This window comes from Ahaetulla prasina, chromosome 13 (genome assembly GCF_028640845.1).
Source record: "Ahaetulla prasina isolate Xishuangbanna chromosome 13, ASM2864084v1, whole genome shotgun sequence".
Taxonomy (NCBI): Eukaryota; Metazoa; Chordata; class Lepidosauria; order Squamata; family Colubridae; genus Ahaetulla; species Ahaetulla prasina.
The window spans coordinates 20,874,794-20,898,820 of record NC_080551.1 but is presented as its reverse complement, the minus strand read 5'-3'; the positions used below and the strand labels follow the sequence as shown (position 1 = coordinate 20,898,820).

General features: G+C 43.4%; 1 protein-coding gene across 1 annotated transcript; it reads left to right on the top strand.

Annotated features, from left to right (window-relative positions):
• The first annotated feature begins 3,170 nt into the window (after positions 1–3,170).
• On the top strand, positions 3,171–23,973 carry LOC131184770 (sodium/nucleoside cotransporter 1-like). The gene is made up of 17 exons (XM_058156477.1): positions 3,171–3,239; positions 4,040–4,099; positions 5,954–6,092; positions 6,984–7,173; positions 8,208–8,349; positions 10,286–10,399; positions 10,507–10,584; positions 10,853–10,933; positions 11,694–11,774; positions 13,937–14,062; positions 15,116–15,246; positions 15,953–16,121; positions 16,838–17,035; positions 17,882–17,963; positions 18,171–18,269; positions 19,392–19,503; positions 23,695–23,973. The coding sequence occupies exons 1-17, from the start codon at positions 3,171–3,173 to the stop codon at positions 23,822–23,824; spliced, it is 2,001 nt and encodes a 666-aa protein (XP_058012460.1). The 3' UTR covers positions 23,825–23,973.
• The last annotated feature ends 54 nt before the right edge of the window (positions 23,974–24,027 follow it).

Sequence of the window (24,027 nt, the reverse complement as noted above, 5' to 3'; positions counted from 1 at the left end):
GATTGGCCAGTCATTTTTCTGAAGTGGTATGGGCCAGGGGTCTCCAACCTTGGCAACTTTAAGACTTGTGGACTTCAACTCCCAGAGACCCTCAGCCAGCAAAGCTGAGGTCTAGAGCAGGGGTCTCCAACCTTGGTCCCTTTAAGACTTGTGGACTTCAACTCCCAGAGTCCCTCAGCCAGCAAAGCTGAGGTCTAGAGCAGGGGTCTCCAACCTTGGCAACTTTAAGATTTGTGGACTTCAACTCCCAGAGTTCCTCAGCCAGCTTTGCAAAACAAAGTATGGTATAGGCTCTTCAGCTTAAGCATGGGGTTGGACTAGAAGACCTCTAAGGTCCTCGCCAACTCTGTTATACTATGTTCTCTTCTGTTCTGGGAACATATTTTCTTTGTTTCTTTACTGACTTGGTTCCTTCTGATCTATCTACCTTTCTTTTCTTTTCTTTTTAAAATAATTTTTATTAAACTTGTAACTTTTAAAAACAAAATAAAGAAAAATACAACAAAAAACAAAAACACCTTAAAAACCCATAACAGACATAACATTACATCATATATTATTTTACAGCTTGCCGTATCGACATAAATATCTATTCTCTGTTCTTATTCAATCGATCCTCTACATGCTATATTTACATTGGTATCTATTTACCAATCCGGTTAACACAATTCAGTGGTTTACACTTCCTAATTTTAACTTAATTAGGTGAACATTCCAATTTATTATTTTGATTTCTTTTTTCTAACCAATCATATAATTTATTCCACACTTTGTAGTATTCCGACTCTTCCCTTTCCTCGATCTACCTACCTTTCTTATCTGTCCCCTGGAAAGATCTTGTAGAGTAGATTCCTGCCTTTTCTCCTCCCTGCTTACTGTACATGGCTGTTTCGTCTTGAGGTATTTATTTTATTTATTTATTTGTCAAGTACGTATTAGGTAATATATTTTTAAGTATAAGCATGAATTGAATACATAAAATGAATACAATTAAAGAGAACATTAGGACAGGGATGGTAGGCACGCTGGTGCTCTTACACCACACGCCCCTTACAGACCTCTTAGGAATGGGGAGACGTCAACGGTAGACAGTCTAAGGTTAAAATTTTGGGGGTTTGGGGAAGAAACTACAGAGACAGGTAGTGCATTCCAAGGGTTGACCACTCTGTTGCTGAAGTCGTATTTTCTGCAATCGAGTCTGGAGCGGTTCACTTTAAGTTTGTATCTATTGTGTGCTCGTGTATTGTCGACGCTGAAGTAGTCATTGACAGGTAGGACATTGTAGCATGATTTTATGTACCATGCTTAGGTCATACCGAAGGCGGCGTAGTTCTAAATTTTCTAAACCCAACATTTCAAGTCTGGCAATTTCAACCGTACCTGAATGAATTGCCCCTTTGTTAAAGATCCATCTTGAGCTTTCCTGGGCTTTATTCTACCCAGGCAAGTGTATTTGCCTTCCGATTATTTTTTCAAGCTATCCGAGAGTTGCGTTGTTTAATGTGTAACTATCAGCCGAGCAACTCCAAGGTTGCTGTTGAAACATCAGCATGTTTTACAGTACAGGGTGGGGGGGGGCACGCACCCATCCTGCTGAGCACATAGTCTAAAATTATGGGATTGTGGGGGTTTGCAGGGTTTGCAGGTTTTTTACGGAGCTCCAAGCATTGCAAGGACTTCTGGAATTCCACTTTATTGTTGTATAATAATTGAATCTTGAAAACCTGCCAAAGTCTGCTTCTATCCCTTCTTCTACCAAACAAAATCAAGGCACGGTTATTTTTCTTTTGTTGTTGTTGTTTTCATGCTTTCCATTTTTCCAACACTGAATGAGCTTTTCTTCTCCCTTAACTGATTCTGCATTGCTGGGAGAGATTCTTGGAGAGAAAAGATCAATTTAAAGAGCAGAATTTAAGGAGCAGGATCCTTTTGCGGCAGTGGTGAAATCCAATTTTTTCCCACTACCGGTTCTGTGGGCGTGGCTTGGTGGGCGTGGTGTAGCTTGGTGGGCGTGGCAGGGGAAGGATATTGCAAAATCCCCATTCCTGGGGGAAGGACGTTGCAAAATATCCATTCCCACCCCACTCTGGGACCAGCCAGAGGTGGTATTTGCCAACTGCTCAAAATGTCCGCTAACGGTTCTCCAGACCCTGTCAGAACCTGCTGGATTTCACCCTGGCTTTACAGTCTAAAACCAGGTGAGTTTCATATCTGAAGGACATCAAGAAGACCTCAGGAGGACTAACAAGTCTCCAGCAAGGCCTCCTGGAGATTCTTTCTGCAATCTACTATGTCCTCCCCGCCACCCATTTCTTGTAGTTGTTGGAGAATGGATTTTGACTTTGACTGGATTGGGATCTAGTCTTCTCAATTCCCGGGAGGGGAGAGGAATGAAAATCTTCCTGGAAATAGGTAGGTAGAAATAGTGGGATGTTGAAACATAATAAAACTCCCAGTTGGGTGAGATTGGTGTGGAGGAGGACTTTTATGGGCTAATAAATCTATCTCCAGGTCTTTGGACTATGGTTGTGCAGTTAATTGATTACTGATTTATGATCCTGTCTTAAGGATAAGTAGTAACAAAAGGACTTCTTACTGGTTCTGAGGATAAGCTGGGAAGAGACTGATTCTGCTGGGAATTATTTACCATGAATATGGGTAGGATTACTGATAGCATTGGGAAGGGAATTAAACCCATTAAAGAGGGATTAAGGAACAACTGGTTCCCCTAGACGAAGGAGCCAGGCAGCAAAAAACGGTGGGATCTGGCTTGTGATCTCCTGCAGTTCTGGAAGGAAATACAGTGGCAAGAATCTCGGTCCGTCTTGTTGGTTGAGAAGGAGAGCTGCACATTGTGATAGCAAAGGTGCAACCAATTCACCATCCAGTACAACTGAAATAGGTAGTGTCAGGTAATTGATTAACTCAACAGGTTTGTGGCTCCTAAAGATCTTTGTGGCCCATGGACAGCGGCATTCCTACCTGGAACTGGGATTATAGGATTGAACTGCTGGAGGGAGGGAGGGAGGGAGGTTGGGAAGGGCAGGGATGGGACCGTGGCTGTTCTGACAGCAGGAAGATGCTCTGGGGTGCTACTTGCCAAGCTGACCGTGGATCTTGTCTTCCAAAACACAGCAAGGTGGAGGTAGCAGCTTCAGAATCCCAAGACGATGGACGAAGTCAAGAATTCACCTAAAAACAGTCATACGGGCTTGACAAACCCAGGATTTGAGCCTTCGGTAAGTTTTTTATTTATTTATTTATTTATTTGTCACAACAGTATATATAAGCATAAGCATGAAATAATTATACACATATATAGATCTTTGGTTATTCGGGTTTTCTCCCACGTAAAATTGGAAGTGTCTTGGCGACGTTTCGACGAAGTCTCATTCGTCATCTTCAGGCTGGTGTTTACAGCTTCGTGCTTCTAGGAGCAATGATCCTTCTAGGAGCAATGATGCTTCTAGGAGCAATGATCTAGCATTGCTCCTAGAAGCACGAAGCTGTAAACACCTAGCCTGATGATGACGAATGGGACTTCATCGAAACGTCGCCAAGACACTTCCAATTTTACGTGGGAGAAAACCCAAATAACCGAAGTCCTACATACAAACACCCGTGAAAATCTCAGAAAACAAATATATATATATATAGGCATAAGTATGTAATAACTATAAGAAATTGGATACAATCAAAGGGAACATTAGGACAGGAACAGTAGGCACGTTGGTGCTCTTATGCACGCTCCTTACAGACCTCTTAGGAATGGGGTGAGGTCAATGGGGTGAGTCCTTCGGGAGATAGGGCGGTATATAAATATGATTAAATAAATAAATAAATAAATAAATAAATAGTAGACAGTTTTTGGTTAAAGCTTTGGGGATTTTGGGAAGAGACCACAGAGTCTGGTAGTGCATTCCAGGCATTAACAACTCTGTTACTGAAGTCATATTTTCTGCAATCAATTTCTTCTTCTCCTTAGCTTTGTCCTTCACACTTTCCCCAAAGATGGTAATGGTGTCTGTGTTTTTGGTAGGAATCAGAGACAAACAGAGTGGAGGAAGTCAAGATTCCACCTAAAAATGGATATAGTGCGGTAAGTTTTTCTTCCTCTCCTTAGGTTTGTGTGTCGCACCTTCCTCAAAGATGGTGAATGGAGTCTGTGTTTTTGACAGGAATCAGAGACAAATGGAAATGAAGCACCCTCTCTTGAGTTCGAGGAAGAGAATCCTGTCCAGGACGATCATTTTGGGAGGTACTAAATATGGATGACCAAGGAAACTTGGTGATGTTGTTTCAGCTGGAGAGTCAACTGTTGTTTAACATTATAAGATCCCCAGATGTTCCCCTTCTTAGAACTGCTGTTTCGTGTGAGCCCCTGTAGATTGGCAGCCCCAATCTGAGATTCCAGTTTTTCTTCTCACCCCAACTCTTGCAAGGAAGAATAGAATAGAATAGAATAGAATAGAATAGAATAGAATAGAATAGAATAGAATAGAACTGGGTGTTTTGTTAATATGATTTACTGGGTTGGATTTTCTGTCTTCACTGTGAGTTGTATTGTGTTGGGGGGGTGCACTGAGGGAGTTCAACCAATCTCTTTGTACATTGTGCACTGACAATAAAGATTTGAATTGAATTGAGAATAGAATAGAATAGAATAGAATAGAATAGAATAGAATAGAATAGAATAGAATAGAATAGAATAGAATAGAATAGAAAATATGGAATGGAATGGAATGGAATGGAATGGAATGGAATGGAATGGAATGGAATGGACTAGACTAGACTAGACTAGACTAGACTAGACTAAAACAGAACAGAACAGAAAATATAGAATGGAATGGAATGGAGTAGAGTAGAGAGTAGAGTAGAGTAGAGTAGAGTAGAGTAGAGTAGAGTAGAGTAGAGTAGAGTAGAGTAGAGTAGAGTAGAATAGAATAGAATAGGAATTCGTTATTGGCCAAGTGTGATTGGACACACAAGGAATTTGTCTTTGGTGTATAGGCTCTCAGTGTACATAAAAAGAAAAGATACATTTGTCAATTACCTCTCAGAAATGCCGCAGAAATACGATAACTCATTTGGATATTGATTGTTATTATTATTATCGTTTGTATGCTGCTCCGTTTCCAGAAACTCTGAGCTGTTTACTGTATTAATGGAGTGAGATTTTTTTTAAAAAGAATGAAGTTGTGGGATTGATCAAGCTGATGTGGTCTCATATGGAAAGTGCTTGATTTTATTCATCCTTGAAGGTCTTTGGGTGTTTTAATGGTTCTCCAAATATGTTACAATGACGGATTGAACCAGATTTTTAGAGGTTAAGCTATTATACCAGCCAGAGGTCTTCAAACTTTTTAACTTTAAGACTTGTGGACTTCAATTCCCAGAATTCCTCCAGCACGTGGCAGAGCAATTCTGGGAGTTGAAGTCCACAAGTCTTAAAATTGCCAAGTTTGGAGACCCCTGTAGGGAGATTGCTGAGAAGGGCTGATATAGAGTATCTGAAGATGGCATTTCACTGGTGATGGGATCTTTAGCTATCTGTCCCATCAAGATCTAAACAAGTCAAACAGATTCAGCTTGCAGAACACAGTCACTGAGATATATGGCCAATCTAATACAGTGGTCAAATCCAAAAAATTTTATTACCGGTTTTGTGGGCATGGGTTAGGTGATGTGGTGTGGTTTGGTGGGCGTGGCAGGGGAAGGATACTGCAAAATCTCCATTCCCACCCCACACTGAGGCCAGCCAGAGGTGGCATTTGCCGGCTCTCTGAATTACTCAAAATTTCCTCTACCGGTTCTCCGAACAACTCAAAATTTCCGCTACCGCTTCTCTAGAACCTGTCAGAACCTGCTGGATTTCACCCCTGATCTAATATCTAATCTAATCATAAATATCTAAAATGGGGCTCCACGAAAATATGTACAATATCCCTTCCAGATGTCTTTTAACGTTGATTTTCTTGATGTGCCTTTCAGCAGGTTCAAGAACATGACTCAGCCTTTCTCTAAAGCGAAGAGATTTTGCAAGGCTCATCGTGAATTATTCCACAAGGTCTTCTTAGGCATCTTATGTCTAGGTAGGTCTTTCAGTCTCAGGTTGAAAATGGTGATCACATGACCCTGGGAAGCTGCAACTGTTATAAATACATGTCAGGGTTTTTTTTTATTTGAATTTATATCCCGCCCTTCTCCGAAGACTCAGGGTGGCTTACACAGTGTTAAGTAATAGTCTTCATCCATTTGTATATTATATACAAAGTCAACTTTTATTGCCCCCAACAATCTGGGTCCTCATTTTACCTACCTTATAAAGGATGGAAGGCTGAGTCGACCTTGGGCCTGATGGGACTTGAACTTGCAGTAATTGCAAGCAGCTGTGTTAATAACAGACAGACTTAGTCTGCTGAGCCACCAGAGGCCCCTCAGTTGCCAAACGCCTGAATTTTGATGACATGACCATGGAGATCCTTATGATGTTTGTAAGTGCAAGGATAGCTTGTAAGTTACTTTTTTTCCAGTGGTGTTGTAATTTTGAATGGGTCGCTAAATAAACGTTCATAAATAGAGGACTACCTGTGTTCCAGCCGGCGCTGGAACTTCTGCCCCAAACCTTTGAGAATGGCACCAGTCTAAATGAGGTGTATGGACCAGCTGAACCTAATTTGCGGTGGTTTCTGATGCCTTGAGACCTTGGGCTGTTTGGTGCTTTGATATCTTGATGTTCAATGCCTTGAATCTTGGTGGTGCATTGGTCAAAATGCAGTATTGCAGGCTCGCTCTGCCCACAGCCAGGAGTTTGATCCTGACTGGCTCGAGGTTGACTTAGCCTTCCATCCTTCTGAGGGTTGGTAAAATGAGGACCCAGATTGTTGGGGGCAAGAGGCTGACTCTGTAAACCACCCAGAGAGTGCTGGAAAGCACTGGAAAGCGGTATATAAATCTAAGTGCTGTTGCTATTCTCATTCTAGGCTACCTGGCCTACTTTGTTGCTGCTTGCTACCTGGACTACCATCGAGCTTTGGCGCTGATCATTCTAACAAGCCTGGTTGTTGCTTTCCTGGCTTATAGCTTAGTCAAAAAATGTTTTGGAGCCAAGATTATCCAGATGTTGAGCCCCTGCAGGAAATGCTGTCAGAAGGCCTGGCCGTGGCTGAAATGGTAAGGGGCTGACCAGCTGCACAGGTCAGTTTTATGGTCAGGTCTTTTTCAAGAAGCCACGGTGAGCCAATCTTCACTCTGCTCCTTTAGGTATTAGAGCATTTCTAGAGCATTGAGCTGGTGGTTGGATTGGGCGACCCTAAAGGAGAGTTTCCATCCTATGACTCTATGGTCATGGAGGAATAAATGCCATGCAATGTCATGCAATGCCATGCAGTGCCATGCAATGCCATGCAATGCCATGCAGTGCCATGCAGTGCCATGCAATGCCATGCAGTGCCATGCAATGCCATGCAGTGCCATGCAATGCCATGCAGTGCCATGCAGTGCCATGCAATGCCATGCAGTGCCATGCAATGCCATGCAGTGCCATGCAATGCAATGCAATGCCATGCACAGCACAGCACAAGGAAAGAAATAATATAACAGGGGTGGTAAATTGAAAAATTTAACAACCAGTCTGCTGCCCGCTTGCTGAGTGGGCGTGGCCATGGGTGTGTGGCTAACTCGGCCTACTGCACCATCGGGGGGGGGGCGGGTTCACCCTCCTGAGGCTCCAGAGGCTTTCCTTGAGCCTTCAGGAGGGCAAAAACTGCCTTCCCCAGGGACCAGAGACCCTCCAGTGACTGGAGACGGGCCCATTTCTTGACTTCCAGTAGGCTTGTTTTTCACCCTCCCAGAGCCTCCGCACAGTCACTGCCACATGGAGACTCCTGGGAGGGGTGGGTGGGCGGGGTCAGCCAGTCATTGTAACTACCGGTTTGGCAAACCAGATTAAAACTAACATCCGGTTTGCCCGAATCGGTCCGAACCAGCTGAATCCCACCCCTGAATATAAGTGATGGAACACAAACATAATACAATTGATTAAAAAAATGGTCAGGACTTTTCTTATATCCCAACCTATTATCTTTTGTTCCTCCCCCTTCCCCTCCCCCCACAGGCTTATCAAGAATGTATATTTAATAAATGGCTTATTGCGGATGGATGTTTAGTCACGTACATATTATTCTGCTTCCCCTGTAATTTTCTAGGGTTTTGTGTGCCATTCTTCTAATTGCTTTGATCACATGGCTGGTTCTGGACATGTCCCAGAGGAAAGAACAGCTGGTCTCATTGGGTGGCTTCTGTGTGCTGGTCTTCTTGTTATTTCTCTTCTCCAAGCATCACATGGCTGTAAGCACCACCATCATCATTATTACTATTTTTAATTTGGTACCTTAAACCTAACCAAGATTCAACAGAGTAGACTTCGTCTTTCGCTGCTGCTTCTTTATTCGCTCTACCTCCAGTCATACTTCAAGGAGCAGTCTATAAATTCTCCATGATGTTGGCTTAGGGAGAAGTCGCTTCAGTGGTGGGTTTCTACCGGTTCGCCTCGGTTCGCCCGAACCGGGTGCAGCAGCAGCTGGAGGCTCCGCCCACCCGCCCGGACATCATCCATGGTGATGATGGACATGGATGGTCTGCGCATGCGGCCACAGTTGCAAACCGGTAGCGAAGGTAAGCGGAAGCCACCACTGAGTCACTTGCTCTTTGAAGATGACCAATTGTTCCTCTGAAACTTGGTTTGATCTGCAGCATTAGGAAAGTCTGAGTTAAGGCGACACTGAGCACGGATTGATTTTTCCAGTCATGTATTTGACTGTCTTTGCCTCTTTGGCTGCTGAATTTCTACAGAGATTCTCAGTCATCCAGGTCATCCAAAAGCAAAGGTGCTTTTCCAAAAGCTAAACGGACTTTCTTTTTCCTTGAAGACTTTTCGCTTTTCATCCAAGAAGCTTCTTCAGTTCTGACACGAGTCCAAGTAGCTTCTTGGATGAGAAGCAAAATGTCTTCAAGGAAAAACAAAGTCCGGTTGCCTTTTGAAAAAGCACTTTAGGGACTTCGGTTCCTGAGGTCTACAGATCAGTGGTGGTTTAACCTCAAGGCTTCCCTCTCTCCAATGTGCAAATCTGCTGTCTCTCGTGGGTCTTGAACAGGGGTGTCAAACTCAAGACCTGGGATACTGATAGGCCAGTATTGGAAGAAAAAAGAAAGTACCTACAATAGGAGAATGGATATTGAAAGTTGCCAATTTGGCTGAGATGGGCCTTTTTGAAAGACAACACGCAAGAAAGATATTTAAATGAATGGAAAAAATGGATTGACTACATTCAAAACAGATATCAGACTAAGAGTTATCAGACTGCCTTTGAATGATTAGGATGTATTATTTTTGATTGTTTTGGGGGAAGTTAGGAATTGATGAGAATTGTAGGAGTATAATTGAGTTAGGAGGAAATTTTTTTTAGCATATGTTTGTTTTATTTTTAACTACACCTTGTGTTTGTTCTGGGAAGTCGAGGGGGGAGGGGGGAAGGGCGTTTGTGAAGGGAGGAGGGAGGGGACTAGGGGGGAGGGGGAAAATGTGGGGAGGGGGAAAGTTTTGCAAAACTTTTTCAATTAAAAAAAAAAAAGACCTGGGGGCCAGATCTGGCCCATAGGGTGCTTAGATCCAGGGGTGAAATGCTCCCGGTTCGGACCAGATCAGGCAATCCGGTAGCAATCATGGCAGGTGGTTCGCAGAACCGGTAGCGATGGTGGCGAGAGGTTCCGCCCACCTGCCCGGGTGTTGTTACTTCCTGGTTTTAACCAGGAAGTAATGTATTTTTTACCCTCTGCGCATGTGCAGAAGGTTTTGCGCATGTGCAGAGGGACTGCGCGTGCACTTCCGAACCAGTAAGGAAGGTAAGTAGATTTCACCCCTGCTTAGATCTGGCCTGCGGGGCCGCCCTGGAAACAGCTAAGGACCGGCCCGCAGTGCCTCTGCCAGTGAAAATGGAGCTCCAGAGGGCTGTGTGTGGCTCTCCCGAGCTCCGTTTTCTCTGGCAGAGGGTTGCAGGAGGCCGTCCCAATCAAAAACAGAGCTCGGGAGCTCATTTTCACTGGCAGAGCCTTCAGGACTCCATAGGTGCCCCGACACGAGTGATGTCGAGCTGGCCGCTCCCACCTTGGCCATGCCCACCTGCCCCCCCTCCCCAAGTCCCACACAACCCTGATGCGGCCCTGAATGAAATCGAGTTTGACAGCCCTGGTCTAGAAGATGTTCACAAAATGTTCTGGATTGCAGGTATCCTGGAGAGCTGTGTTGTGGGGCCTTGGTCTACAGTTTGTGCTTGGACTCTTCATCATCCGAACTGAACCTGGATTTCAGGCTTTCCAATGGCTTGGCCATCAGATTCAGGTATGGTAGAATAATGTTTGAAGATGTTATATCCAGAAGTGGGATTTTTAAAAAAACGAACTTGACTCTATTTCCAAACGTTCCTTCGCATATTGTTCCTCTCACAGGCGTTCCTCAACTACACGACGGCAGGATCCAGCTTTGTCTTTGGGGAGAAACTGATTCAAGAAAGTTTTGCCTTTCAGGTGAATGTAGATAAAACATACTCTCCCTCCCCTCCTCTTTCTGGCCCCCACTTTCTCTTGAAGGTCTTAAAACTGGCTTCACAGCTGCCTCGCCGAGGTCTTGGGTTCTTTATGCTTGGGTGAAAGATGGAATGGGACGCCTTGGCCGGTCCATTCTGTGTCCTTTTGTCAACTAGGGAGTGTAACATCATGCCAGGGGTGAAATCCAACAGGTTCTAGCTGCAGATGTCCTGTACTAAAGGTACATACTGTTCTATTTTGTCTCCAGGCCCTGCCTATTATTGTCTTCTTCAGTTGTGTGATGTCCGTCCTCTACTACTTGGGAGTCATGCAGTTTATAATCCTGAAGGTAACGCTGAGTTTTAGGATTTCAAGAGTAAGCTTATAATTTTCCTGATGGAGCTAAACAGTATATTGATCATCCATATGTACCATACATCTGGCTATAAGGCACCACCTGGAAAGGCCAAGATACATTCTAAGGCATCAACCGGTGGTCCGCAAGAAAATTTTGGTGGTCCACAGAAAAATTATTTGCATTTTTTACATTGCACAAAATATTATTTTGTTGTCCATGGGGTCGCGATGGGTCGGACACAACTTCGGAACAAACAACAACAAAAATATTATTTATCTTTTTTTAAAAAATAATCATATTAGTGGTCCACGGGATTTAAAATTATGAATTTAGTGGTCCCTGAGGTCCGAAAGGTTGGTGACCCCTGTTCTAAGGAACCCGAAGAGAGTAATATTACTTCTCCCAGCAAAGCTGGCTGGGGAATTCTGGGAGTTGAAGTCCTCCAGGCTTAAAGTTGCCAAGGTTGGAGACCTCCTGATCTAGGTCATTCTAGACCTGCTTTCTGGAAGAAGCTCTTTTGGTTTTCAGATCCTTCAATCCTATTGAAATGTATCAGACTTTGGACCAAAGGCTTTCTGGAACGCAAAGCATATGCTTGCCACTGAGCTATGACCCCAACAGCTAAGGATGTGTCATTGTTGCAAGGGTGGCCAATGAACCAGCAAGAGAATTAAATCTAGGATATTCTGGGAAAATGACCCATAAGCTGCCCGTGTCCTCCAAGTCACACTCTCCAACCTTCTTCCAACAGTTGTCCTGGCTCCTGCAAATTACAATGGGCACAGCGGCCACCGAATCTCTGAGCGTGGTGGGGAATGTATTTGTGGGGATGGTAAGTGGTAAGTGATCTTGACTTCCTCCATGGATGCCCATGAATGGTCCTCTCAACCTTCTCCTCTCTAAACAAGAGAGGGAACAGATTTCCCTTCTAATTTCTTTCTGTTTTTCATTTTCCAAAGCTAATTTGTTTCTGCATGTGAGAATAGTCTCTTTTCTTTTTTTTTTTATTACTTTTTTTATTACTTTTTTTACAACAAACAAACAAAAAGAAAATACATTATTACACCCTTGTGCTATACATAAAAGGAAGATTTGGGTCTTCGGATATATCCTCATGATTGCCAAAATCCACGTTCTCGAGGTACAGGTACTGAAGCGTCCAATGTTCCAAGCGCAAAGTCCACAAATGGTTTCCAAGTCTTCCAGAAAATATCTTCTTTATACACACCACTTTTAATTTTAATATCACATGTCATTTTATCATTTAAAGCTAATTTCCACATTTCAGAATTCCACTCTTCTATTCTAAAAATCACATCTAGTTTCCAATATCTAGCTATTATAATTCTACCTATTATAATCATAATTCTAATCAATTCTTTTTCATATTTTGTTAATTCTATTTCCTTAATTACCAACAATAATATAGTTTCCACTCTCAATGTTATTACTTTCCCCATCATTTCAAATATCATTTTCTCCAATTGTTGCCAAAACTTTTTAACCTTATCACAATTATACCACATATGTTCATAAGTCCCCAATTCCATCTCACATCTCCAACATTTTTTACTAATTTTTTTATCCATTTGTGACAATCTTACTGGAGTCAAATACCATTTCCAAACAACTTTATAATTGTGCTCTTTAATCCTTATAGATAAAGTTCTCATAATTCTACTCTTCCAATTCACATTCCAATCTGACTCTGGTATTTCAATATTAAGATCTTTTTCCCAATTTGTCCTCATCACTCTTTGTAATTTTTCATCAGAATTTATAATCTTATAAACCCTACTAACGAGTCCCTTTAGCCCAATTTCATCTTTCATAATCCGAGATACTAAATATTCAAATTCAGTTTCACATCTATTTATCGAATAATTTTCCTTTAGTTTTTTTGTCCATTTTTCTATCTGTATTTTTTCAAACCAACTTAACCCTAATTTTTCAATAATTTCTTTATTCCTCCTTTCATTTCCCATAACTTTTATCCAATCTCTAATAATTTCTATATTTTCCTCTTTAATCACTTCATTCGTTTTATATTATTTTAATCGGCCAAATTCAATTGTCTCCCCCAAAAAGATTATATCCGGAATTAAAATTTTAACAAATTTATTCCACATTTTACTTAATCCCTTTAACCAATAACTTCTACTTACACATTTTAAATTTGCTTTATCTAAAAACCACCTTGATCCAAATTTCTCTATATCCCTTAACTCTAAGTCTCTCCAATAGTTATCTTCACCTTTAAATATTTTTACCACTATCCGGATACCATACGCACAGTAATAATTAAATAATTTGGGGATTCCTAATCCACCTTCCTTTTGATTTTGATACCACATTTTCTTCACTAATCTAGGTCTTTTACCACCATTACAAAATTTATCCAGTTTTTTCTGATATCCTTCAATATCTTTCTCTGTCAAATTTAGTGGTAGCATCTCAAATAGAAAGTTGAACTTGGGCAGCAACATCATCTTACACATAGAATAGTCTCTTTTCTTCCCCCGACGATTTGGAAAAAAAATGCTGTGAAAAGGGATACATGCTTCTGATTTGAAAATACATACATACATACATACATACATACATACATACATACATACATTTTTTCTGTATACATGCATCTTTGCCTTTTTCTTCGATATAACCTTTCTTCCTTTTATTCTGCTTTGCAACACTTAAAGAAATGCAGATTTTAGAACTAGCTAATGTTTGGGTTGTATTTTGGTTCTGAAGTGCAAAACGAGGTAAGTTTGCATTCAAATGAATTTCTCTTTCATTTTTGAAATGTGAAGCAATCACAAAACTGGACGCTCTCTTTCTCATAGTTTATTCCAGAAGTGAGTATTTTATTCTCCTGGGCTGTGTCTTCAGGCAGAACATTGAATCATGCTATCTACTTGTTGTTTTTGAGATGTATTTCTGGGATCTGCAGACGTCTTGGTAAACCTCTATTTGATTTTATCTTTTGTCCTCCAGACCGAAGCACCTCTGCTCATCCGTCCCTACCTGGGGGACATGACACGTTCAGAAGTCCATGCTGTGATGACCGGTGGCTTTGCTACCATTGCTGGTAGTGTGATGGGCGCATACATTTCATTTGGGGTGAGTCTGATGAAATATGATATCCATTCAGTCGTATCCAGTGGTGGGATTCAGCCACTTCGCACCACTTCGGGAGAACCGGTTGTTAACTTTCTGAGCAGTTTGGCGAACTGGTTGTTGGAAGAAACAACATTAGGACAGAGAACCGGTTGTTAAATTATTTGAATCCCATCACTGGTCGTATCTGACTCTTGGTGATTCCATGGACCAGGTCTCTCCACATCTTCCGATCTTGCACTACTTCTTTGAGTTGTTCTATGCTCTGGCTGGTGCCAGCTTTGATGGTGGGAGTGAGTTTACTGTACAAGAAAATAAGTATCAAACAGCTGAGTCTGTAAAAGAGGAGGAAATTCTTGTACAGCAGGATTTACTGTTGCACAAATGATATGGAATTATCATATGTACCATGGCAGATTATACACACTTTCATGTTTCCTGATCCAGGCTATTTGATTGGTACAATATTGGGGACGTTCTTTAGGTCCTTCCTAAGTGTAGGCCTTGGGGTGAACTTCATTTAATCAGATGAAGGTCATTTAGAAAAGGCATTTGATCAGGCCAAATGGGAACTGGATGAACATCCAGAGGGCATGGGTTGGAGTGAACCACATTTGACAAAGCCAATTTACTCGGATTGTTACTGCAACTCAGTTTAAAGCTGAATCTTATTTTATCTTTAATTATAGTCTGGCCTTTGGCCTGAGTTGTTTTATCGGGTGAAGGGAAAATTGTAGTAAAAGGTCATCTCATGATGTGAGATTTGGTATTATTAGTATCATATTCTAATAAACTGTGTAGGAGCCTGGGCAAAATGCCTTGTATTTCCCAATAAGCTAATCACCTTTTGATTGGAACCGACTGGAAGAGTTGAGCGTCTAATTATTCCACAGCAAAGAATAATTACATCATTATTTTTTTTTATCTGCCTGGATAAACTTTTAAACTACTGTTTGGAAAGGGACAGAATCCATGAAATTCCAGAGTCAAATCTCTCGTATTAAATAACACCGTATCTGTCGACGCTTCTGTGGTAATTTGTGATCCTTTTTGCAGATTGATGCCTCGTCTCTGATCGCAGCCTCAGTAATGGCAGCACCTTGTGCTTTAGCTATGGCCAAACTTGTCTATCCAGAAGTAGAACAGTCCCAATTCCAAAGCCGGGAAGGCGTCAAAATTGCCTGCGGGTGAGAAGCAACTAAAATCCGTGAGATTCCCATCAGTGGTGGAATTCAAATTTTTTTACTACTGGTTCTGTGGGTGTGGCTTGGTGGGTGTGGTGTGGCTTGGTGGGTGTGGTGTGGCTTGGTGGGTGTGGCTTGGTGGGCATGGCTTGGTGGGGGTGGCTTGGTGGGCATGAGGGGAAGGATACTGCAACATCTCCATTCCCACCCTATTCCAGGGGAAGGATACTGCAAAAGCCCCATTCCCATTCCACTCCAGGGGAAGGATACTGCAAAATCTCCATTCCCACCCCACTCTGGGGCTAGCCAGAAGGTGGTATTTGCCGGTTCTTTGAACTGCTCAAAATTTCCGCTACCGGTTCTTCTGCCACACCCACCAAGCCACACCCACAGAACCAGTAGTAAAAAAAAATAGGATTTCATCACTGCTGGGAAGGTATGGATGGGAAACAAATTTAAGAAGGAGGGAGGAAGGAAGGAAACAAAAAGATGGAAGGAAGGAGGGAAGGCAAAAAGGAAGGAAGGAAGGAAGGAAGGAAGGAAGGAAGGAAAGAAAGAAAGAAAGAAAGAAAGAAAGAAAGAAAGAAAGAAAGAAAGAAAGAAAGAAGGGGAGGGAGGGAGGGAGGGAGGGAGGGAGAGAGGAAAGAAGGAAGGAAGGAATATTCTGCACCATCTCTCCATTTCCTTCTCTCTTTGTATCTTCCCGCAGGGAGGAAAAGAATATTCTGGAAGCTGCCGGTAACGGTGCCACAGTCTCTGTGGGCCTAGTGGCTAACATTGCAGCTAACCTGATTGCCTTCCTGGCTGTGCTGGCATTCATCAATGCTGCCCTCAGTTGGCTAGGAGGCATGATCAACGTGCCCCAACTCTCCTTCCAGGTATCTTCCGCAAGACACCCAAGTTGCTTATGACAGGATAATCAAAACATCAAGAGGCATGAGAGGTTGTCTAGTTAAATTATTAAGATGTGATATGCCCAGCCTGACTAGAACCATCTCTGGTAGAAGAAGGCCACCTTGTGTCTTCTACTAGTTCTGGGTTTCTACAATTCATTGCTATTTGAGCGTGCTCCTTCGTAACGTTGGAATTGAGGTTCAAACCAGGGGTGAAATCCAGCAGGTTCTGACAGGTTCTGGAGAACCAGTAGCGGAAATTTTGAGCAATTCAGAGAACCAGCAAATACCACCTCTGGCTGGCCCCAGAGTGGGGCGGGAATGGAGATTTTGCAGTATCCTTCCCCCAAGAGTGGGGAGGGAATGGGGATTCTGCAGTATCCTTCCCCCAAGAGTGGGGAGGGAATGGAGATTTTGCAGTATCCTTCCCCTGCCACACCTACCAAGCCACGCCCACCAAGCCACACCACGCCCACCAAGCCACGCCCACAGAACCGGTATTTTTAAAAAATGGATTTCACCACTGGAAAGAGGGGATGCTCAGGAGCAGAAGGGCCAATGGGCGTGTACAGAGAAAACCATGGCAGATGCCAACCATATAGTGGGTGTCAAAAGATGGCAAGAGACCAACCACAATGAGTTAGCCGAGCATTTTATTTACAATGCTCTTAACTTAAAAGAAATTGTCTTCTCGCTTTCAGCTGATCTGCTCATACGTCCTGATGCCTTTAGCCTTCTTGTTAGGGGCCAGCTGGGAAGAGGCCTCCCTGGTCGCCGAGATGCTAGGAATCAAGTTCTTCTTAAATGAATTTGTGGCCTATCAGCAATTGTCGACTTACAAAAAGAATCGTCTGAGGGGTCTGCCCGAGTGGGATGGTTCTCAAAAGCAGTGGATTTCGGTAAGTACCCTGGTCATAATACTGTATGGAAAAGAAAGCTACTGCCCTCTCTCTTCCAAGGCAACCTACCTTACCCTCTTCTTCATTTGGTGAAGTTTGGTGAAGGCATGTGGTTTCAAGAGTTTTCAATGGACTTTTCTTCTTAAGACCCATGCTTTTCCAGCTCGGCAACTTTTAAGACATATGGATTTCAATTTCCCCGTGCTGGCTGGGGAATTCTGGGAGTTGAAGTCCCTAACGCATCCTAAGGTTGTAGAATGGGACGACTCACCAACTCGCCACGACCAACTTGCCGTGGCCGACTCTCTGTGTAATATCTTTGATATTAGTGTAACTCTTGTCCTGCAGCGAGTTGGCCGTGTGAGCTGGCCATGGTGAGTTGGCCACGGCGAACGATCATAGATCCCTATAGTTGACTAACCTTGGTTGAGTACCCAATAGCAAGTGCTGAGCAAGGAAAACTGGAAGAGGCCAACTTAGGTGAATTTATTCTTTATCACAACACTGATTTCTCTCTCTCCTCCCTCCCTCCCTCCCTCCCTCCCTTCCCCTCCCTCGCTCACTTTACCTCTCTCTCCCTGCCTCCCTCGCTCTCCCTCGTTCTCCCTCCCTCTCCCTCCCTCACTCTCTCACTCTCTCCCTCTCTTTCCCTGCCTCCTTCCCTCTCCCTCTCCCTCCCTCTCTTGCTCTCTCCCTCTCCCTCCCTGCTTCCCTCCCTCCCTCCCTCACTCTCTCACTCTCTCCCTCTCTTTCCCTGCCTCCTTCCCTCTCCCTCTCCCTCCCTCTCTTGCTCTCTCCCTCTCCCTCCCTGCTTCCCTCCCTCCCTCTCTCTCTCTCTCTCCATAGCCCAGAGCTGAAACCATTGTAACTTTTGCCCTGTGTGGATTTGCCAACCTGAGCTCTATTGGGATCATGCTGGGTGGCTTGAGTAAGTTAATAAACCAGTGCGGAGCATGAAGACTTTACGGTGGGAGGAAAAAGACTCTTTTTGCTGCCAGTGGCGGGGAAGGAATGGACTGCCCCATAGCTACGTCCCCTGTAGCTAAAGCATCCCACCCTCTCCTTCCAAAGGCTTGGTTATTCTCAGTTACCAAAAGTGTTCATGTGTTCCATCTGCTTTTCTTTTAACGCGAAGCTTCGATGGCACCACAACGCAAGGGTGACTTTTCCAGCGTGGTTGTACGAGCTCTGCTCACCGGAGCCTGTGTCTCTCTAATCAACGCTTGCATCGCAGGTACTGCCTGGGGGAGTTTGAGGTGGGGAACAGGGTTAAAAGTAAAACCACTACAACGGAGCCCCAAATTTTTATTGATAAGTGAGACATCCGTTAAGTAAGTTTTGCCCCAGTTTACAGCCTTTCTTTTATGCTGCAGTTGTCGTGTCCCCCTCCCCCTCCGACGACCGGGTCAAGGAAGTCCGTATCAAACGTGGCAACGAAGCCTCTGCAGCTTTGTCAAATTCCTCCGAGGTTTCTCAGGGCAGGCAGGAGTCCAAGTTGTGACTTCAGCAAACTAAATGAGACTTTGCTTGACTCAAGGCTGGAATGCCAAAAGCAGGTCCTTTATATAGGCTGTGGGGTGTGGCTCCATGACTCAGCATTTATCCAGGCCTGCCCCATCCTTCCTTCTGCTGGCATCGCCTCTCAGATCTCCGGAAGTGAGGATCCTCCTACTCTGAATTGTCTTCAGCTGTCTCTACTGTCGGCATCTGGGAAAGGGAGGGGTCAGAGGGAGCAGGTCCGGGTAATTGCACCACTTGGCTGACTTCCTGCTCTGACGGCTGCGTCGAAGGAACACACACAGTATGAGTGAGCTGTATTGGGTTTCTGTTTTCACTCCTTGACTCCTCTCCAGGCATGGGGTCAGGGCCGGGGGCTGGAGGCATGACAGGCCGTTCATCTTCATGATCAGACTCGGAGTCTGATAACAGGCCCGGGAGGAGACGGGAGGGGCCGGCTGAGGAGGACGAGGCACAACAGCAGTTGTCAAGATAGCAACACTGTTGTTAAGCAAACCTGCCTTTCCCATTGACTTTGCTTGTCAGAAGGTCACGTGACCTGGGACACTGCAACCGTCGTAAATAGGAGTCAGTTGCCAATTTTGATCTCATGACTGTGGGGAATGCTGCAATGGCCATGTGAAAAATGGTCACAAGTCCCATTTTTCATGCCGTTGTAAGTTCAAACGGTTACTAAATGAAGTGGAGAACTACCCGTATAGGGTTCTTATGTTCCCTAAGCACAAGCTCGTGTTTTTTTCTGCACATGGTTTTCTTTGCAACAAGACAGTTGGTGATTTTCTTTCCCTTTAAGCAAAGGTGTGGCTTTTCCCACAAGCTCTGAATTTCCTACCCACAGGAATCCTTTATGTGCCCAGAGAAGTGCCCGACTGTTTAGACTTCTTCAGCAGTACCACCATCAACTCTACCAGCTACTCTCTGCATGAATGCTGTAAAGATTTGTTCGGCAGGTGAGAGCTTCCGTGTGTGGCGCGTGTGAAATACACAGCGAAAGAAGCTACCCCCATGATGGCGAACTTATGGCACGCATGCCAGAGGTGGCTCGCAGAGCCCTCTCTATGGGCAAGCGCACTGTCACCAGCTGCCCTTCTGGTTTCCGGCACGTACGTGCGTGCCAGCCAGCTGATCTTTGGACATGCCGGAGCCCCGAAACCAAAGACCAGCTGGCCAGTGCACATGCATATGCTGGAAACTAGAAGACCAGGTGGTCTTTTGAGTTTCCGGGGCCCTGGTGCATGCACATGCGTGTCCCACTTTGGGCACTCGGTGCCAAAAAGGTTCACCATCCCTGAGCTACCCCCAAAAACCCCAATTCTTTTGCTTTGCTTCGACACCCCTTTGCACAAATAGGGCACACGGATCTTTTCACCAGCAAGAGCAAGTAGAAGAATGTCAGAATTGCCAGAAGTGGTATGGCTCAATGCCTCTTCAATAGCTTTATACTTGATTCTGTGCGTTAGGAGACACAGAGGATTATATATATATATATATATATATATATATATATATATATATATATATATATATATATATATATATATATATATATATATATATATATTTTGTCACAACAATATATGTAGGTATCATACATAACAATTATATAGTAAATAAACATATATATATATATATATATTGCTCCCAGAAGCACGGTTGAAGCCTGAAGATGACGAATGAGACTTAAACGTCGCCAAGACACTTCCAATTTTACAGGGAGAAAACCCGAACAACCAAAGACCTATATACAAACACCCGTGAAAACCTCAGAAAACAAATAATATATATATATATATATATATATATATATATATATATATATATATATATATATATATATATATATATATATATATATATATATAAAACAATAGGACAGGAACGGTAGGCACGTTTGTGCGCTTATGCACTCCCCTTATGGTCCTCTTAGGAATGGGGTGAGGTCAATAGTAGAAAGTTTTTGGATAAAACTTTTGGGATTATGGGAAGAGACCACAGAGTCAGGTAAAGTATTCCAAGCACTGATGATTCTGTTACAGAAGTCATATTTTCTGCAATCTAGATTAAAGCGGTTGACATTAAGTTTAAATCTATTAGTTGCTCTAGTATTATTGCAATTAAAGCTGAAGTAGTCTTTAACAGGAAGGACATTACAATAGATGATTCTGTGAGTTAAGCTTAGGTCTTGTCGAAGGCGACGGAGTTCCAAGTTTTCTAAGCCTAGGATTTCTAGGAAGTCTGGTGGGATAAGGTATTTTGTTGTTTTCAGAGGAATGGAGAACTCTTCTTGTGAAATATTTCTGGACACGTTCAATTGTATTGATGTCAGAGATGTGGTGAGGGTTCCAAACTGGCGAGCTGTATTCTAGAATTGGTCTTGCAAATGTTTTATATGCTCTGATTAGTAGTGTGGTGTTTTTGGAAAAGAATATATTTTATTATTATTTATTTGTCGAGTACGTATTAGATAATATATATAAGTATTATATAAATATATAAGTATAAGCATGAATTGAATACATAAAGTGAATATAATTAAAGGGAACATTAGGACAGGGACGGTAGGCACGCTGGTGCTCTTACACATGCCCCTTACAGACCTCTTAGGAATGGAGTGAGGTCGACAATAGCCAGTCTTAGGTTAAAAATTTGGGGGTTTTGGGATGAGACCATGGAGTCAGGTAGTGCATTCCAGGCACTGACCACTCTGTTACTGAAGTCATATTTTCTGCAATCGAATTTGGTGCGGTTTCCTTTAAGTTTGTATCTATTGTGTGCTCGTGTATTGTTGTGGTTGAAGCTGAAGTAGTCATCGACAGGAAGGACATTGTAGCAGATGATTTTATGAGCTATGCTCAGGTCATACCGAAGGCGACGTAGTTCTAAATTTTCTAAGTCTGGTGGCATGAGGGATTTTATTGGGAGCAGAGGAGTGGAGGACTCTTCTTGTAAATATTTCTGGACACATTAATTGTATTAATGTCCGATATGCAGTGCGGGTTCCAGACAGATGAGCTGTATTTGAGAATTGCTCTAGCAAATGTTTTGTATGCTCTGATTAGTAGTGTAATATTACCAGAGAAGAAGCTATGCCAGATTAGGTTTACATTCTCTGTGGTTTTATTTAACCTTAATTGTCACGTGGAATAGGTTCCAGGTCACGGACACTAGGAAAAGCTTTTGTCACGGTAGTCCCAAAGGTGCTTTTGCAGGAGACAACTGGACTTTGTTTTTTCTTTTGAAGACGTTTCACTTCTCATCCAAAAAAGCAATTTTAGGACAACCATGACCTGGATGGTTGAGAATCTCTACAGACCAGGGGTGAAATGCTCCTGGTTCGGACCGGATCACGCGATCCGGTAGTGATCATGGGCCAGTGGTTTGGCGGATCCATTAGCGATGGCAGAGAGAAGTTCTGCCCACCTGCCTGGGTGTCATTATTTCCTGGTTTTATTCAGGAAGTAACGTGTTTTTTGCCTTCTGTGCATGCACAGAAGGTTTTGCGGGCTGTGCATGCATGTGATCCATGTGCACATGCAAGTGAAGCGAGGACGCATGTGGGGCGCGTGTACTTTCGAACCGGTAAGGAAGGTAAGTAGGTTTCACCTCTGCTAAAGACGTTGTCATAGTAGATACGTATCGTGAGCTGTCTCCTCCTGCGTTGGCTGGCAAAGCTTAACCAAGTACATCATCAACAGCTTCCAAAATGCCTTGAGATTCCCATGTTTGAAAACTGTGTTTTTGAAATCCTGGCCATCGATGGAGCCCTAGGAATCCCTCGACTGTTGTGTACGTGGTCTTCCTTTTCTTTAAAAATCCTTATTTATTTTTTTTTAAATGACCATGAGATGGCACCCTTTTGCCTTGGGAAAAAAAAACCCACAGCAAATCAATACTCAACTTCATACTGGCTTGAACGGTTCAGCATCTCTGTGTCTGGTCATTTAATTTCCAGAAAGAAATATTGCAAATCTATCAAGCGCTGAATAGATTTCCACATCATATTTGTTGCTTCTTCTTCTTTTTTTTTTTAAAGTGAAATGATCCACATGACAGGTTCTCCTATTTTTTATGTCAGCATTATCCCTGGAAAATGAGAGGCTGGAGAACTGCATTTTGAAGAACGCAGGTGATGAAGTCGTTAGAATGCAATATTTGCAGCCTAACTCTGCCCGCAGCCAGGAGTTCGATTCTTACCGGCTCAAGGTGGACTCAGCCTTCCATCCTTCCGAGTTGGATAAAATGAGGACCTAGATTGTTGGGGAAACCATTCAGAGAGGGCTGTGAAGCAGATCACACATACCCCAACCTTGGTGGACTAGTTTGGTATGATTTTTCAATGGACTGGGGGGCGGTGGCATGATTTTGCACACTGCCTGTATCCCGTAAATGCACAGATGGGGCTTTAGCCAGATTCTTGGCAGGCTGCAGACCAGTGCTGGTCCCTGGCCCAGGGGTCGCAGTTTGCTTCAGTAAAGCACTATGGGTCAGTAACTACCGTATTTTTCAGAGTATAAGACACACTGGAGTATAAGACATGCCTTAGTTTTTAGGGAGGAAAATAGGAAAAAAAATTCTGTCTACCAGGTATTCATCTGGCTAGCGTCTTAGCCTGGTCCGCTTCAGTACATTAGTTTGCTCGCTGGTTTTAAGGTTGGGGCTGATTGAGGCTGAATAATAGCTTCAAAAGCACAGCTGATCATTGGGAGCTCCAGTGACTAAAGCAGGCGAAGCACGGAAGGGGTAAGAGAAGGCAGCAACTGTTCTGGGTAACCATTTTGGGCACCACGCGTCACGTTTTCAGCCTCTAAACACATCACATTTTTGGGCAATTGGCAGCGATGTGCTTTGGTGATCCCCACAGCACTGAAGGGCTCTCAAAAGGAGCGTTTGGAGGCTGAAAATGCGATGCGCGGAGCCCAAAAACACAAACCATTGTCGGTGGCAATCTCTGTAGCCAGGAAGAGGACCCATGGAGGTCGAAGGGTGGGGGGTGGTGGGTGGGCAGGGCTACATTCGGAGTATAAGACGCACCCAAATTTTCATCCTTTTAGGAGGGAAAAAAATGTGTCCTATACTCCGAAAAATACGGTAAGCGCTATTGCTGTTGAACCCCCTAATCTCTCAATGTTTCTTTTCCACAGTTCCTTACTTAGTTCCAATGGACCTCTCTCCTTTGGTGGCATTTGGGAGACACTACACCCCAACACAACGCAGGGCTATCTCCAGGAATGCTGCGGTCATTATAGCTCCCCCACATGTCCCCAGCCTTAACTGATGAAGAATGAGATGGTGGAGCAAAAGAGAGCCATTGGATGGAGGAATACTTAGAAGATGCTATAAAGGAGGGAGGTGGCAGTTCACAATCTTATGAAAAGTTCACAGGATTGTGAGAGAAAGAGGAGGGGGGAAGAAAAAAGAGCAAGGAGCAACATTTCACCTTCCAGTGCAAAAGAAAGGTGTGTTTTTTTATCAAC

Coding starts and splice junctions, on each gene's coding strand:
- LOC131184770 (XM_058156477.1), top strand. CDS start 3,171: ATGGACGAAGTCAAGAATTCACCTAAAAACAGTCATACGGGCTTGACA. Junction 6,093..6,983: donor CTTAGGCATCTTATGTCTAG/GTAGGTCTTTCA, acceptor TTCTCATTCTAG/GCTACCTGGCCTACTTTGTT. Junction 10,934..11,693: donor TGCAGTTTATAATCCTGAAG/GTAACGCTGAGT, acceptor TTCTTCCAACAG/TTGTCCTGGCTCCTGCAAAT.